Source organism: Anser cygnoides, chromosome 6 (assembly GCF_040182565.1).
Source record: "Anser cygnoides isolate HZ-2024a breed goose chromosome 6, Taihu_goose_T2T_genome, whole genome shotgun sequence".
Lineage (NCBI taxonomy): Eukaryota > Metazoa > Chordata > Aves > Anseriformes > Anatidae > Anser > Anser cygnoides.
In genome coordinates this window covers 3,584,991-3,601,763 of record NC_089878.1, presented here as the reverse complement: position 1 = coordinate 3,601,763, position 16,773 = coordinate 3,584,991, and the positions used below count along the sequence as shown (strand labels likewise).

General features: G+C 35.8%; 1 protein-coding gene across 16 annotated transcripts in view; it reads right to left on the bottom strand.

Moving 5' to 3' along the window:
- DNAH7 (dynein axonemal heavy chain 7) overlaps nt 1-16,676 on the bottom strand; it is a 120,433-nt gene extending 103,757 nt beyond the window's left edge. For 14 of the 16 annotated variants that reach the window (XM_066999915.1, XM_066999914.1, XM_066999916.1 and 11 more), the window contains exons 1-10: nt 12,830-16,676; nt 9,339-9,404; nt 8,760-8,868; nt 8,498-8,645; nt 8,069-8,153; nt 7,665-7,845; nt 7,159-7,231; nt 3,718-3,843; nt 2,818-2,937; nt 972-1,155 (exon numbers count right to left, since the gene is read on the bottom strand). In XM_066999915.1, coding sequence (XP_066856016.1) covers nt 972-1,155; nt 2,818-2,937; nt 3,718-3,843; nt 7,159-7,231; nt 7,665-7,845; nt 8,069-8,153; nt 8,498-8,645; nt 8,760-8,868; nt 9,339-9,404; nt 12,830-13,255 — 1,518 coding nt within the window. In that variant the 5' untranslated portion in view covers nt 13,256-16,676. The remainder of the gene's footprint in view (nt 1-971; nt 1,156-2,817; nt 2,938-3,717; nt 3,844-7,158; nt 7,232-7,664; nt 7,846-8,068; nt 8,154-8,497; nt 8,646-8,759; nt 8,869-9,338; nt 9,405-12,829) is intronic. The other 2 variants (XM_066999910.1, XM_066999913.1) reach the window with 2 other exon arrangements.
- Between the last annotated feature and the right edge of the window lie 97 nt (nt 16,677-16,773).

The following is a 16,773-nucleotide window of genomic DNA, read 5'->3' as shown; positions in this document are numbered from 1 at the left end:
AAATATTAGTTAACCTAAATCATGTAGAAAGTATCAAAGGATCATTAAGAATTACTCCAGCATATGCATCTTGAATTGTCAAGATTTTAACTGCATATGACAAATATTAATCTCAGTAAAAATACTTGTGCAAATTGGAAATACCTCTGATAAAATTAATGTAAAATGGATATTAAGATGAAATACAATATCATTTTTAGTTGACACAAGAGGCATCCTCTTTACACCAGTCAAAAACTTTTATGAAGTTGTTTGCACAGACCAACACAGAGTTGCTTTACATTAGCAACCCCCACAAGTGTAGGAATGTATGAAGGAGGAATGAAAACATATACTTCCACAGTATGATTCCTTACTTCCTTAGATTCTCTGCATATTTTTTCCTCGATATTTGGAGCCAGAGTTCTGTGAATATTTGAGGGCGAGGCTTTATTAACAAAAGCTAAACAAAGATCCAGTTACACTCCGAAACATCAAATATTAAGGGGAAATATTTATCTCCACAATAGACATTGTGTGAGTGCGAAAGAAACACTCTCTTGTTGCTTAGTTTTTTTGCCCAAGAACTAGTCTGCCAAAGCATGTAATAGGTACCTACTAATAGTAGAGAGAAGATAAACCTTTTTCACAGATGGGGATTATAGACATACCTCTATAGTTCTTGCAGTAGAACTGTGCAAGATGCCTGCGGCTTTTATACTAATGAATTCCTATTGTAAGTCTAACTAACTGTGGTGTTACTGCGTGTTACCAGATTTAAAATGCCAGTATTTCCTTTCTGACTTAAGTGTTTGTTTTTTAAACTCCATTTAATAAACAATGCATTTCTAAAATACTTGTATCTTTTTTTCCCCAAGAAGGCAAGCAGAGGTCATGCCTTTTTTTTTCCCCACAACTGAAATAAACAGGAAAAAAAAATGTAGGTACATAGATAAGCAATGTTTCTAGTATGAATATGAAAGACTACTTACTGCAGGTTGAACAATTAAATCTGTAAAGTCCTGAATAGAATGTACAAGTAAATGTTGCAGTTGATGAGTCATTAAAGTGGCAGCACAACTGAAGAAAGACTCTAATTTAGCAGTGCTGGCATTGCTGGGTATTTGTTTTCTTTTATTACCTTGGTAAAAGATTTTCTGTACTTCTGGAAGCCACCTTAAAAGAATACAATATTGCTAAGTTTTTCAAGTGATTATCATGTATAAACCTGTAGTTTTAAGTTAATTGCTGTACAGGTACATACTGCATGCATTCAAAATATGTTGCAGTATACTTGGGAAACTACTTTAATTTAATTAGCTCATACAGTAGTATCTTTACATTCAAAGGAAACGTCTCTGAAAATATTATCTACTATTATGGAACCATATTTAAAATATGTTTTTATATGTTTTATTTTATCTATTAAGATTAAATTGGTAAATTGCTTTCGTCTTCTATTTCTCAGGTAAACAGAAAACAGAAAGGCTTCACAGGCAGTGTAGTCCCAGGGGCTATGCAGTACCTTATGCAAGCCTTGTAACCTCAGTAGATGTTAAAATGTGAAAGCATTCCATGGGGAATTCTGCCCAGTCACCCTTAGTGAAAATGAAATTAGCTCTGGTACTGGAGGGAAACGGGAAGGAAGAAAGCACAGAGATGGGCAGATTTCAGTTAAGAACAAAAAGATATCTTCAAGGCCAGAAATGAAAAAATAAAAACAAAAAAAAACAATTCCATAGAATGACAAGGAAAAAAATTATTAGGGAATATAATAGTTTCAATAGTTTTCTTATTTAAATAAAATCCAAAATAGTAAAAAAGCAGTAATAAATAACTGCAGAAAACAATCATTATTGGTTAAAGAAAGATCAGATACATACAAACAATTCAGCAGTGCCACAAAATACCTAAAAAAGCAAAACAAACCCTAGTAATTTTGACACTTTGTTTGAAAATTTAACTGCAGCATATTGAGCACACTGCCAAGAAAACTGCCTTTCTTTTGTTTAAAATATGGATATACAGGTATTACGATACACAAACTTTTTTTTTTAAACTTAGTGATAATCTCTAATGTCAATGAATCTCATTAATAGAACACTCTTTAGATGACTCTCATTTCATAAATGGCTAAAAACTGAAATAACAAAATCACCAATAGATATTGTACATAGGTACTGTTACTAGTCCAATACTAGGTTAATCTGAATTACTCCTATCGATACGAGGCACTTCTTTGTGTGAGGCAGGGATGGGGCAAGTTTTATTGCATAAAAAGTTCTATCACAATTTACTTTCTAATATGTCATGAATTGTTGATAGCAGCAACATTATACTTTCTCATTTGCTCATTTGTTGCTTCAGCATTCACTATTTTAGCTGTTTCCAATGGCCTGTTTTAGCCGTTTTCATTTTTTCCTTGAAAACTGGAAACAAAATTGGAGAAACTTTAAAAAGCAGACCTTCACTAATCTAAAATAGCTCCAAAAATCCTTTGAAGCAGACCAATTAGATGACAAGTCCTCAGAATAAAAGTGTTTCTCATAACAGACTAAAATGCATATATTGGTAAAATCCCTATAAGCAGCAAGCAAAATACATCACACCAAAATTCAGAATCAGAAAACTGCACAAATTATGATAATAAGCTCAATATTTACAAAGCACTTTTCAGACATAGGTCTCAAAGCATTTCATAACACCACATCTCTTTTTTTAAATACGTATTATTAAAAAGGGTCATTCTTTCTCTCTCTACAAAGTTCAGATTTTCAAAAACACATGAAGAAATAAATTTCCCTGTAACTTAAAAAATATAGATACACTGGATCATACTTCCTAGATAGAATAGCTTTGGATTTTCCTATTTCCTGGATGACTTTAATCTGGAAAAATGAGAGTTCCTCAGCTTCCTGTTTATTGTGAAATATTTCCGTATCAAGAAGGCGTAAATTTCTGAAACAGAAATTAACATGAATATTTTAGGAGCATATTTATAGTACCCTGTTATTTATTATCTTTTTACCATAAAACTTTTTTTGTATTTCACATTTCAAACAATGTTATTTTAAACATATTTTAAACACTTACATATAATTTTATTCTCAGAGATCATTATTATTATTATTTCTATTTTTTCAGAAGCCCCACATGTAAGTACTGCAGTACTGTCTGTACAAATGATCTTAAATTGAAGTAGTAATTACTACATTTGAGCATATTAATAAGCATTTTCAGAATCAGAGTTTGTGCATATGTTTGAGTAACATGTATATGTTAGTCATTACATATAACATTAAGCATTAAAACTTCTGAATGCTTCTGAAGTACAAAATTCCTAAACAATCCAAATTCCATGTGTGGCTTCTTGCTTAAAACTGCCTACATACAAAAGGAAATGAAGATGGCAAATGTGACATTAATTTTTGAAAATCATTCCATGTGATTTCTAGGTAGGCACAGACAAGCAAGTTTGACCTCTATAGAGAGAAAGTTGGCAGAAACTCTTCAAAGCATAAAGTCAGAGTGCACACAGACAAATATATTTGGGAAAATGTTTTTTGAACAAAATCGTAATGTCCATGACCCGACCCGTGCTCATATGTATATATTGTAGTTGCCCCGGATTCGATATGGTGACTTGGAAATCTTAAGATATCATCATTCATTATTTCCCTGCACAGACTCTGAAATCATTGAGCATCTGAAAACCTAAGAAATATAGATAACACTTACTTAAATGAAGTCTCCCATAAGTTCAGAACAGCTAACATTGAAGGATTTATTGCATGCAAATTTTCTTTCATGTAACTGTATGCTGATGTGAAAGACTTATTCCAAGGTTTTGGCACTACTTCTAGTCTAAAAACAAAACAAAACACACGCACATGCACACACAGAAGACAAACAAAAAAACACAGCAGGATGAACATAGCTGTTCTAAGAACAAAAATATTTGTATATTTAAGATAATCAATTTCCATCCCAGACAAATTAGATCAATCTAGCTTTCTGTTGATTATTCAGATATTAATAATGCTATCTTCAAATATTGACCACTGTATAAAAAATAATAATAAGATAGAAACACTGGCCAAGTCTTAAGAGATCTGTAACTTATTCATGGTATCTTATACCATGTTTTATCCTTAGAATGTAATAAAATTATCATATAATATTTAGTCAACTAATTAATACACAATTTTCTACATTATGTTGAGTTTATGTTTATAAACATATTCAATTTGTTAAAGGTCATCATTATAGAGCCTTTTCATAAACCCACTGGGTCTGTTTTCAACTTTTTAAAAGCATTATGCTATTTTGGTGTGGGTGGGTTTTTTTTGTTTGTTTGTTTTAATTATATGCTCCTAACTTTTATTTCTTTTAAAAAATGTTGAACAAGGTAATTGGCCATTTTCCACAGACAGTTGAATTTTACTGTTAAAATATTGAGTATTTCAATTTGAGAAATACATATTGCAACCTTTATTTCTTTTGTTGTAACTCAGATTATACAAGTGTAACTACAGTTTTTCAGTATATTTTGCATAGTCCCATTCAGGAACCAATGACAGAATTATTTTATTTTGTATAGCTAGAACCATTAAGTTATGCCCTGCACTGTTTGTAACTGTCTCCATGTCTTCCTAACTTCTTAGAGTTATTACTCAGATATGAAATGGAGAATTATATTTTAACCTGTCTCAGATCCTTCTACCTCTCATCAAATCTCAGGCACTGGGTTTCCAATGAAAGGAATAAGTTATGTAGAGATGTGATTATGTAGAATCCACCTCAGAGAACTCTGGGTCTAGATGAATAACTTCCATTTCTTCTTTAAGTGGCCTCTGCATATTCACATCATGAAATAACTTTCTAAATAATACTGCCCTGAAAGGATTGTATGAATTAAGTCACAACTAGAGACTGAAACACTGCTCTGTCATACTGAGCACCAACTTGGACAACGAATCGAGAGGCATTTTCTAGATCTGCATGTGACACTCTCTGTAAATGGCTCAAGCAAGGAACAAAAAGAGATTAAGCTCTCTAAAGCAAAGCCTGGTTATTACCGTAAGGAATTTAGACAAGGCTCCAAAAAGTGTTAAACTAGCCACTTAGACGTCTGCAAAACTGTAGCACCCTAAACTTCTGCCAGTAAAGTAATTCTGGCTTCTGCTACTGCAAACAATCAGAAGTACCACTGAGCAAATCAGCAACTATCTCACACTTAGGGCAATTTCTAATTAACAGCTTAGCTATTCCCCCATACAAGCCTCTTGACAAGCCTCCTTCAACTGTTTCGGTTGACCATGTGCTAAACTGCACATAAGCAGTGCTTTATTGACACTGTTTTGGCAATTTTCATTCAAAAACAACCCTGGCATTAGGGTAGGGCAGGAATGAGAATGCTCCAGCACGTATTCCCACCAAAAGAATTAAGTGCCAAAATTAGACAAACACTGAGTGCATGAGAGAGAATACCATTAGGTTCTCAAACAGTAATGATGATTTTTCATACTGTTTTATGAAAAACTAATCTAAGAATTTATTCAGACATTACACCTCTCCAAGATTTTACTTTGATAGAAAAAATAAAAAATGATGCATCTTAGAAGGAGAAAACAGTACGATGGAAGAAATTGACCACAGTTCCATATGTAGACAAACGTAACCTCAGTTCACAAGATACTGAAACACTTTATTTCCAACAGAATAGCACAGTTCCAAGGGAAAATCAAAAACATTCCTGACAAATAAGTCATGTCTGTAACAGTTTTTTTTTCCATCTTCAAATTCTGATACAAAACTTTAATCCATTTCTTAATAAATCTGTATTCTATAGGAGACAGAAAAAGTGTTTATAGGGAGTTAGGTTAAAAAAACTAATATATCTTTAGAATAAAGATCATACTTCAAGTACTGTTAACAGAATAAAAACTGTTTTACCGATGACTATTCTAGTAGGATAATTTTATACTTTGAGTTTGGTGTGCAAGTGTGTGACATAAGCTTACATACAAACTAATGTGATGTCCTACAAAATAACAGTTCTTAGGAGACATGAAAGATCTTCAAAGTCAGAAATTGTAGGATGGCCTCTTACCCAGGGAATATAAAACAATGAATTATTATCATATTACTCCTCTTTTCAAGATGCAAATTGCCTAAGTAATATGCGTCACAGTCACCCTCCTATATACTCTAAAGCCTGCCATTTGGTATTTAAAAGCTTATACTTCAAACCACAGGCCAGAAGTATTATTTACAACAAAACCTTTTCTGGTTTTAAAATCACACAGTAATACTACCCCCAAAGCAGAATCTGGTTGATTTAAGCGGACATATTCTGTTTCTACAGTATTCGTAAGATTTCATGCACTACAAGGCAAACTTATTTACCAGTTCAAGCCTGTATCTATGGAATAGGTACCTCTTTACTTTCAAATCTCAGTAAGAAATATGTTCTAGAAAAGTTGATACTAGGCTGGTCCACGCTGGGCAGATGTGTGACCCTGGGAGTAGTGCTATACTCACTTTCAGTAGCCTGCAGAGATTTTAAGGCAAATGTGAATGGAATGGAGATAGTCTCTTACTCTAAAGGAATGCCACATCTGCCCACTAGAACATGGAGGTTGCTACACGCTAGATAACCCAGCCAAAAAAGCTAGGCACCTATTAATGTTTTACTACATTTTAGTGAACTGCTGTGAGAGACAAAAAGTCTGTATTTGTTACATTTTGGCTCAATACGTACAGGTCTAAGAATGTAGTAATCTGTAAACAATACAAAGCTTCAGTGAAATCAGTGCAAAAGAAGGCATTGTTCCATCGATTACAACGCAAGTTATACACAAGGATTTGCCCTGCTATATCCCATTTTCAAATGCTGTGGGGTTAAATGGGAGATTTCTTACTAGTTAACCACTGCAAAAACAAAATTAATTCCAAACAATTATTCAAGGTAGATACATGTTTTTCAGGGTTTTTCCAGAGATGCTATATAATCATTACTTGAACTTAGATAACTAATAACTAAATCTTATTTACTGTTACTGTTTTGTGTAGTGCTCCAGCTGACACGGAGTAACACTACCTAAGACTATTCCTTACCCATGCTGTTCTACCCCACTGTTCTCCTCTCAATGTTTTTGAATAAATATATTTTCTTACTCTGCACGATGAGGTAGAAGAGAATCCTTCTTCTTGTCTTCTTTTTCTCTGGTATATCTTAAAACAAAGTCAACTGAAAAAAGTGTAAAAGAAAAAAAAAAGTAAAATAAAATACCAAGATGAGAATAAGCTTATAAAAGGAATAAAGATTACCAAAATGCACAGCTCATTGAAATGAATGGTTTTACTTGGATACACATGAAAATAGATTTAGTAGAAAGTTATACTATTAAAAAGGGCTTTGCAGAATAAAGTAATGTGTTTTTTTTTTTTTTTTTTTTTAAGTTTTGAAAGATCAAAAATATTGAATAACATTCGCTTTCAACCTTACAAGGGTAAGAAAATCATTATATTATTTTTGTTAAAATGCACCTCCAACATCTAGGAGAGCACTTCATGTAATTCTTCCACATTGTTTGCTCTCAGCCGTGACCAGAACTTGACAACAAACATTTCTGAGTATTAGCAACTTAGGATAAAACAAGAATAAAATACTAGAAATGTACCTATAGCCTTTTTTACACTCAGAAAATAGTCTTCTTTCATTTCATCTGTCAATGAATGCATGTGTTCATCAAACACTTTCAGATGATGCGGAATTAAAGCTAAGATGCGATCTAGCCACGATTCATCCAGTGGGGCTACATTTCTTGTATCAATTCCATGGTGAATGTAATAGTAGTATTTCTGCAGGATAAAAGATTGCATTGGTCAAGTCCACTACGAGATAGCCATTGCTAGAGCAAGTTTCACTGACATATGGGCTTATTTAGCAAAAATAAACGTAATTAGCGCTAAGTGCTTTTTTGTTTTCACAATTCTGTCATTGTATCAATCATCTTGTCAATTTTTACAATAAATGGCTAGCACTATTTTTCATTAAATATTCTTGAAAACAGTCTTTAGCTACCACAATATCTTTCTCTATTGGTGTAGAAGAATCTGATATTGGAGGCTGGATTCCATCACAGGGTTCTTCAGGAAGGTCTTCCTGCCTGACACAAAAACAAAACAAATAAACAGAAGAGTATACATCACATTCTTAGATACATTTTACTGGCATAAATAATACATAGTCACCCTATATGTCCGTTCTGAAAAAAAAAGTAACTGGCAAAATTTTACAACAAGCACAAGCCATTCTGATTCAAAAAGAATACTGAAGCATCTGACCAAGTTTGTATTTCACTTCCTAAGTTTCAGCTTTTAAAGTCAGTGATGTAGTTCATACTCACAAACTTTCTTTTGTTTTGTAATCTTAGAACGTTTAAAATTATTTAAAAATTTGATTCATTTATCAAAAAGGAAAAGTACATTATTCAAAGATAAGGAAACTCACAACATAATGTTAACAAGAGCACTTCTGAAACGTTCTTGCTTTTTTTTCAGATGACTGCTGCTCTGCAATTTAGAAATTGATGGTCCAGCTTCATCAGCTCTAGAATCCTGTATCTTGAGTCTCTTGTATCTTGCCTTTAAATATTCTCCTTGCAGAAAGTACATTTTGAAGTTAAAAAAAAAAAAAAAGTTAAAATGTATTGCACATTTACCTAGGTTTCTGAAAGATTTTCATTAGCAGAACTAACTTCTGTTAATCTTACCAGGTGGATATTCATTTTTTACAGTAAAGTCTTCTGATTCGTCGTCATCTTGTTCTTTACTCTTACGGAATAAAGGACAAGTCTGCTGCCATGGTGGCTTAGATCTTGCCTGGAATAAATATTTTATATTTTAGTTTTATATTTGTCATAGGTTTTTCTAACACTGACAACACCTTAAACATAGTAAAAAAATCACTAATAATAATAAAAAATTAATATATAGCAGAAATAAGGCAGCATAAAAATCATACAATAAACTACTACTTATATGTTGCCCTAAACTTCAAAATATCCAGCTCACAAGAAATGAGCATATTAGACTTACATGTAAGTGTTCTTATACTCTCTAGTTTTATACCTTACTTAAATATCTACATTTTTTTTCAAATGTTCAAAGTTTTGAAAATATTGAAATGTATTTCCAAATATTGAAATATCAGTAATGCTCTGCATGCAGATATATAGTGCAGACAGTGAATATACATGATTCCACTTCAGCATACATCTGAATGGTCTTTATGTAAACATGCTGTGATACATACTTGAAAATTAAAGCTATAAAAAATCCAAGAAAACCACCTGAGACAACTGTGGCAGTAAATTCACTGTTCTCTTTGCCAACTCCCCTTTGCCACTTGGACCAGCCTTGGGAAAAAAAAATAAAATTAATTAGTACTAATATTAGGCTCCCGGAATACTTGAATTTGTAATCTTGCTATAATTCCATTTTTCAACTCTTACAATAATTTTATACATACAATTTCATATAATTTCCCTACTCTTTCTAGCATGTTTTCATGTAAAATTTAACTTTCTCAAATACCTTTGACAAATCACAGCTCTGAAAAAAATGAGTTTTATGTTAGGAAGCATTTATGTAACCTTTTTGCCAACATCTCCATTAAAGCCTTAAAAGATACCATGAGCTAATATAGATATACAATTCAGTTTTTCATTCAGATTCATCAGTCAACATTTTTTAAAAACACAAAATGGTCTTTTTTTCTAAACTTCCATTTAGGAGTGCCCAGGATTCTCTGCATTTCCACAACACTGACCCCTCAGCGCCTCCCATGCAGTCTCTGTCCAAAACTGCCCTCTGACCATGCCCTGGATTCTGGCTATCATGTTTTAGCACAGCAGCTTACTAAAAACAAACAAGACAGACTAGCTGTAAAATTATTTAAAATTGGCTACCAGGAGTGCTTTTGTCTATACTTCTATTTGTCCTTTGTTTCAGCCTGCCACCAATGTCCCATCATTGCCCACCCCACCTCTTTTCATACAGATGCGCTTGCAGTAACACTGTGCACTTATGCTACTACCATCCTCATCCTGCTTTGTTTCTTACGCAAAGGCTGTGGAATGGAGAAAAGATAAAAGCAGAGGAGGTTTGTGCATACATACGTGAGCTACCCCTAAGCAAGCCGGGTTTAATACCATTTGCAGTACAGTTGCTGTGCCGTAGAACTCCCCAAGTTTTAGGCACTTAAGCATTTACATGAATTTTGCAATTCTGAAGCAAGACAAAAAAATTAAACCAGGCTCCAAAGAAAACCTCTGTCAAAAGAGCAGGATTTAACAAAGTGATAAAGTAAGTATAGAGATACGTATCAGTTGTTAGCAATCTCTTCATAAACCGACTTGCTGTGTAAACACATGGTCCAACTTGAGAAAGAGGAGCAAACACATTCCCACTCCAGGAAGTTCCCCTGAGCACGATGGGGAAAAACTCCTTGCCTACCACTAGCTGTAAGAGGTGGGAGTCACGCAGCAAAGAAATATCCTGTTTCCAAATCAACAGTACTACTCTTTCAAAGAACAAAAATTCCACCACCCCCAGATGAGATATTAAACTCATCTGGATTCACCTGGAACAGAGATCAAAATGCCTGGTGAACAGGAGTGCTCAAAACACCAAGTAGGCAGATCCTGGTATTTTTAATCTAGTTTTTTGCCTACCACAGAAAAGGTGACTAAGACTTTGCCACAATAATCACATATCTCTTTCAGTACATCAGTTACTGCTCTCACCAATCTATCTTCCAGCTAGGCAGGGTACACGTGCAAGATTTTTCACACACAATCATTGAAATTCTACCAGCCCTAACAGTCCTAACAGTCTTGTAGGCTAGAATGACAAAAAACAAACAAACAAAAAAAAAAACCAACACCAGTATTATAACCAATACAGAAAGATCTACATGACAACTCTGATATTTGTCTGGTAATTGGAGCAGTTGTAAATCTACTGAGAAAATATGAAGCCATTTATTTCTCTGTCATATAACATATTGAACAGAAAAAAAAAAATCCATACCACAGATTGTGTGACAGCTATCAGTCTTTTGTGATACTAGCAGGAATGTGTCTCTTAATAGTGAACGTGCAGTGCATCATAAAATGGCCGCTTACTAAGCTGATGAGCCTATAGGACACAGTGTAGCCTACAGACAGAGTTTGGAGGAGTTTGAATATGGCTTTATACAACCACACTATCAGAGAATTGTAGAAAAAAAAAAAATAGGCTGGATGGGACCTCTAATTATAGGCTGAACAGGACCTCTCCTGCTCAAATCAGTATTTATTAACTACAAGAAGTTAGGTCAGATTGTTCAGGCCTTGTCCAATTGAAATACAAAACTCTAAAGGCACTGTCTCTCTGGGCAAATTCCTCCACTGCTTAATCATCTCTTTGTGAAGAATGTCATCCCTATACACGGTCAGCATTTTCCACACCACCACTTGAGAGCATTGCTTCATCTTGTGGTGCACAGCACCAAGAGGGATCTGGCACCATCTTTCTCTATAGTTCAGGTAGCAGAAGACAATGGACACCTTCAGGGTGAACAAAAAAGTTCCCTCAGACCCTCTGCATACCTAAGAGCTGCAGCCTCCCAGCCATCCCAGCGGTCTGCTGGACCCTGGTTTGTCAACAACCTTCTAGCTGCTGGACCCTAACTGGATTCACTTCTGCTGCTTCTGAATCTCAAGTACAGACATTCTCTTTGTTTTCCACACATTGCATAACTGCACTGAAATTTAGAACTCATTGTTTCTCTAGTCCAGATTCTACAGCAAGATAGGAACACTATCGGCTGTCCTCTCAAGGGCAGGGACAGGAAGAATGATCTTTTTGTATAGGAGAAAATGCTTTTGAACTTCCAGAGGAGTACTAGCTATTGCTCTCAGTGATGACGTCTATAGTCTCAAATCCTTAGATTCCTGGTTAGCAACAAATAACAGAAACCTGGGTATTCTTATACGTAACAGGGATACAAAAATGACCAAGACTTTATCTTGTCTTCATATGCAACGTTACACAGATTGTTTCGATTTTCTTTTGCTGAAAAACAAAATTCAGCGCCACAGTTTATAACTCCAATCTGCTGGTGATGACAAATTCAGTAATGAGATTAGCCAATATTTTTTAACGACCCACAGTAAACTTATACTGGTAGCGAGATGGACTAAAAAGAGAGTCCTGGAAGTGAGGACTGTCTCTAATAGCTAAGAGCATCTGACACACACCCACTAACATGCACAGCAAAAGAAAAATACCCAATAAGAGAAAAATTGGTGAGCTTTTAATCCACTGAAGGAAGTTATGGATTTCACTCAATATATTTCAGACATTTCTGTAGAGGAAAACAAATCTGAGCGAGTAAGTCAGAAACAAAAAACAACCAACCAAACTCAAAAGAACAGGATTGTCTTACACAACAGAACATGACTTAACAGAGCAGACTCTTCCTTCTAATTAAATTAACCAACTACAAACCAATCAGGCCACCAGAGAAACGATACAAATTAATATTGGTTAATGCAAAGTGATGAAAAACCACACACACAGTTAAACGTTTCTATTGGAGTTTATCTTCAGCATTTAAGGTTTCTGCAGTTCTAGAAATACTGAACAAATTAAAATCTCTTCGTACTTTATAAGGAAAAAAAAAAAAAATCAGAAGCTTGCCTCAAGCCCGTTTTTTAAACCCGGACGCTAAAAGCCAGTTTAACAGAAAAACCACCCCTCAGGCCCCTTCGGCTGCCAAGTGCCCCTCAGCCGCTACCTGCTCGCTGCCCATCTCCGCGCACGACGAGAGCGGGCAGGCGCGCAGCTGCGTTGAGGGGACGCTGTTGCCCGGCAGCAGCGCGCGCCCCAACGGCCGCTCCCAACGGCCGCTCCCAACGGCCACTCCGCGAGCGCCTTGGAGGCGGCGCGAAGGGGGCGCGCGGCCCCGGCCCCCCACCCCCGCTCCTCTTGTGCGCGCGCGGGCTCGGGGGCCGCTTTCCTGAGGCGCTGCGGTGAGCGCGCTGCGAGTAACGGGTGCTGAAGCCTTCGCTTTGGCGGTGGTTTTGTCAGGGTGAGGCCCCCGGCTAGTGCTGCCGAAGCTAGAGGGTGCAGCCCGGAGCCTGCTCTGCTCGGCCCGGAGGTTTCCCGCGGCGCGCAGCGCTCTGAAGCGACGCCTCGCTCCTTGGATGCGTTTCATCTCCATGAAACATACCGCGTTTTGTTAGTTACGAGCAAAGGGAACTGCGTGGTTGATCAGCGGCTTTATTTGAAGTATGGCGGCCTCTTGACGCTTTAAATGCGATGGAAACGTTAGAGGCTTCAAACGGAACTGTCATTCTTTACCTGAATGTAACAAAATGTCACAAAGCAACTGTAATTAGGTATTTTTCTCCCAACATGCAGTCCATTGTCTTAAGCAGCAGAACTGTGGTCTTGAGGAAGCCTCACCCAGTACCTGCTGTAAAGGAGAATCTGAGACAACACCACCAAACTTTAAGCCAAGTCCTAGCTTGCATTCTGCAAACAATTAAGGAGGCCTCAGGTGTACTCAGTGAGGTAGCCTGCACGTTAAATTTAAGCGAGGCTACACACAGGTTTTGTAGTTGACGAAAAGCAATTTGCCAGCTGATAATCAACTGAAGGGGTGACATTTGGGAGGCTTGTTTTAAGCTGTTGCAATGTATTTTCAGTTTCAGAAAGTTGAATTTAAACTTTGCTATTATTTCACTGAGATTGTCTTCCACGTAGAAAGTGCTTGATGCCCTTTTGGGGCCTGCCAACTCCAGCAAAATGAGAGCTAAAATTGAGAAGTATGTACTATTCACTGCTGTGTAAGTAGGCATTCCTTCGTAGCTTTTAAATTAGCAGGAGTGAATTCAGCTGCCTGTTTTTAGGCTAAGCACTGAGACACGTGTGCTCCAACTAAACATATATACGTTCAGCTGTGCTTTCAGAAACATTCTTAATTAACTCTGATGTCTAAACCACAACGACCTAAGGTTTTTCAGGTGCCATGTCATGCAATTTGAAGTCAGTTGATCTTACGCACAACAGCTGTTGTATTAAAACCTGTATTAACCACCTGCCTCTGCCCCACACAAGTAGGCAAACTAAAGAATATAATAAATAAAAATCTTTCAGTTTCATTGGCAGTGAATGGATGTGCCCTGCATTATAAATCCGATGCTGACCAGTCCAAATAAAATGTTACAATTAGTATAATTTCTAACATTTTGCTGTGGTCATGTTTGGATTTCAATGGGATATGAAGCAGCTGTTGCAATGTGAGATAGTTTGTGTGAATTTTAAAGAAGAGGTTTTGAATGTTTTCATGCTAGTAATGCATAAATGATGGTAACTCAGCAGTGGAGTTAGCCTGCTGGAAAATCCCTACAAATGACCTCTGACTCAGGGCTGTTACCTATGAACTGTACATAGAGCATTGTAAGACACAGAGTTTTAAACTTAAAAGTCCCTATGATAAAATAAGACAGGCAAAGAACCAGTGAGGAATTTTTTGCTTTGTCCAGTTGTAGAAAATGCAGCATTAGTTGGAATTCCAGTCTCATTTTCTAAAATAGTACCAAAGCTTTGATCCTGAAGCGAGAAATACCCTCATACTCAAACACATGGTAGGGAGATTTAAACAAGCCATATGCTGTACTAGCTATAATACATAACAATCTAGCCAAAGAACAGGAAATCCTTGCTATTTCTCTTTAATGATGAGGTATTCAACCATTAGAAACCATATATACAAAGGTAGTAGCACTTTCAGTGCACATTGCCATATACTGTTGGGCATTACAACTCCTTTTAGAAAGTGACATTTTGTTTTTTCATTATCTTATTAGGAAATTAAAAATGCTCCTATTTTTAACTGAAGTATTTACTGGCATGCTTTGTGTGTTTTGATAAGAACCAATAAATAATGCTTAAAAGTACAGTCTAACAAATGTAATAACTCCTGTATGTACGAGAATTTACAATTCTTAGATTTGTGTATTATTTTAAAAGTAATTTCAGGAATTTTTTTTTTCCTTCCTCAGAGGCACCTATCAGTCCCAGTTTAAAAAAAAAAAAAGTCCTTACTTACTATCAAGAATATCATAATATGAATACTTTGTGCTCAGCATAGGTAATGCTGACTTACTAACTCTGTCTGTAAAACACGTATGTCACAGGAAGTTTCTATATGCGCTTTTCTCAAAAGTGAAATCTTAATTTCACTGGAGGGCAACAATTTTGTGACAGGTGTTACCAGGTCAAAAATCATCCTTTATCTTCCCGTTGTATTGTGAAAACAACAAAAGCTAGCACTGTCACATCAAATGATTGATTCTTTGAACATTTTGTGTGTTAGCCTAGCCTTTGTTTATTAGGTCTAAGAATTTTTACATCATAACTCATGTACCTGCTTTTGGGTAAGGAATTTCCTTGTACTCTCATGCAGTGATAGGTGGCTTGGCAGTTCAGCCCTGTAATCATACCATTAACTTGGTAAACTTTCTACACACGAATTTATCTCTTATCTTGCTCGCTCCTCTAACGTTGAGATGGCCAAGCAATATTTTCAAGTCTGTCAGCTTCTAGGTTCTTAAGGCACAGGATGATTGGTTCCTGAAACAAATGCATATCAACTACATGCTTTTATCTTGCCGTGATTTTACATTGTATTTTTCCAAGCATAACTTACTTTATTTGGCAAGAACACAGTCACAACTGTCTTGTTAAGAAGATGGTCAGTTATCATCTAAACTATGTATTTTTCTAGTATCTCCTTCCTTAGAAACACTTTTGAAAAGGCAGAAAGTAGAAGGTGTTTCAAATCACTACTAGTATTAAACAGAACACTTTGTTTTCTAGATGTCTTATAAATAAAGCAGAGCAGCATTCCTGATAAGGATTTATAGAACTTATACAGGAAACAAATAGTTAAATTATTTCTGAACTTTATGCTGCAAACAACAGCAGAATACAAACACAAGAATACACTATTTCTTTCACTAAAAAGAAAGCTCATTTGTGCATTTCTAACAACGGGAAAGATTTCATTTCATCAATGAAATGTGCCTTTGTAGGAAATGTAGTGTTCAGGCCACGAAAATGAGTTATATTCCTTTTGAACGTAAACTGCTTTCCTGAAATTTTTGTGGTGTTGTTGCTTTTTTCTTTTTTTTCTTTTAAATAATTTAGACTTCTACTTGAAAATTAAACAAATGTACAGTTAGTGCCCTAGGAGGCTAGTATTTGTGTAACAAACATTCAATTTAAATTTCTTTACATGGCAAAAGCCATTAGAATCTACCATAAAAAATACCACCTCAATAAATACTGCAAGACTAGACTATTATGTATATAGGAACCATCTTTTTATGTCTAAAATACAGACACATTAAAGATGTTCTAGCAAGTTAGTTAAGTTTGTGATTCATTAGTAGTAGTCAGCATAGTTTCACTGAGTGGAAATCATGCTTGACCAGCTTGATCAACTTCTACAACGAAACAACTGGCCTGGTAGCTGAGGGGAGAGTAGTAGATACTGTCTACCTCTACTTCAGAAAGGCTTTTGATACTATCCCACGTAAGATCCTCCTATACGAACTGTTGATATATAGGGCTGGATGGGCAGAAAGTGACGTGAACTGAAACCTAGTAACTTCAAATAGGTGGATTGAAACCTGAGCAGCTAGGCCCAGACAATGGTGATCGGTGGCACAA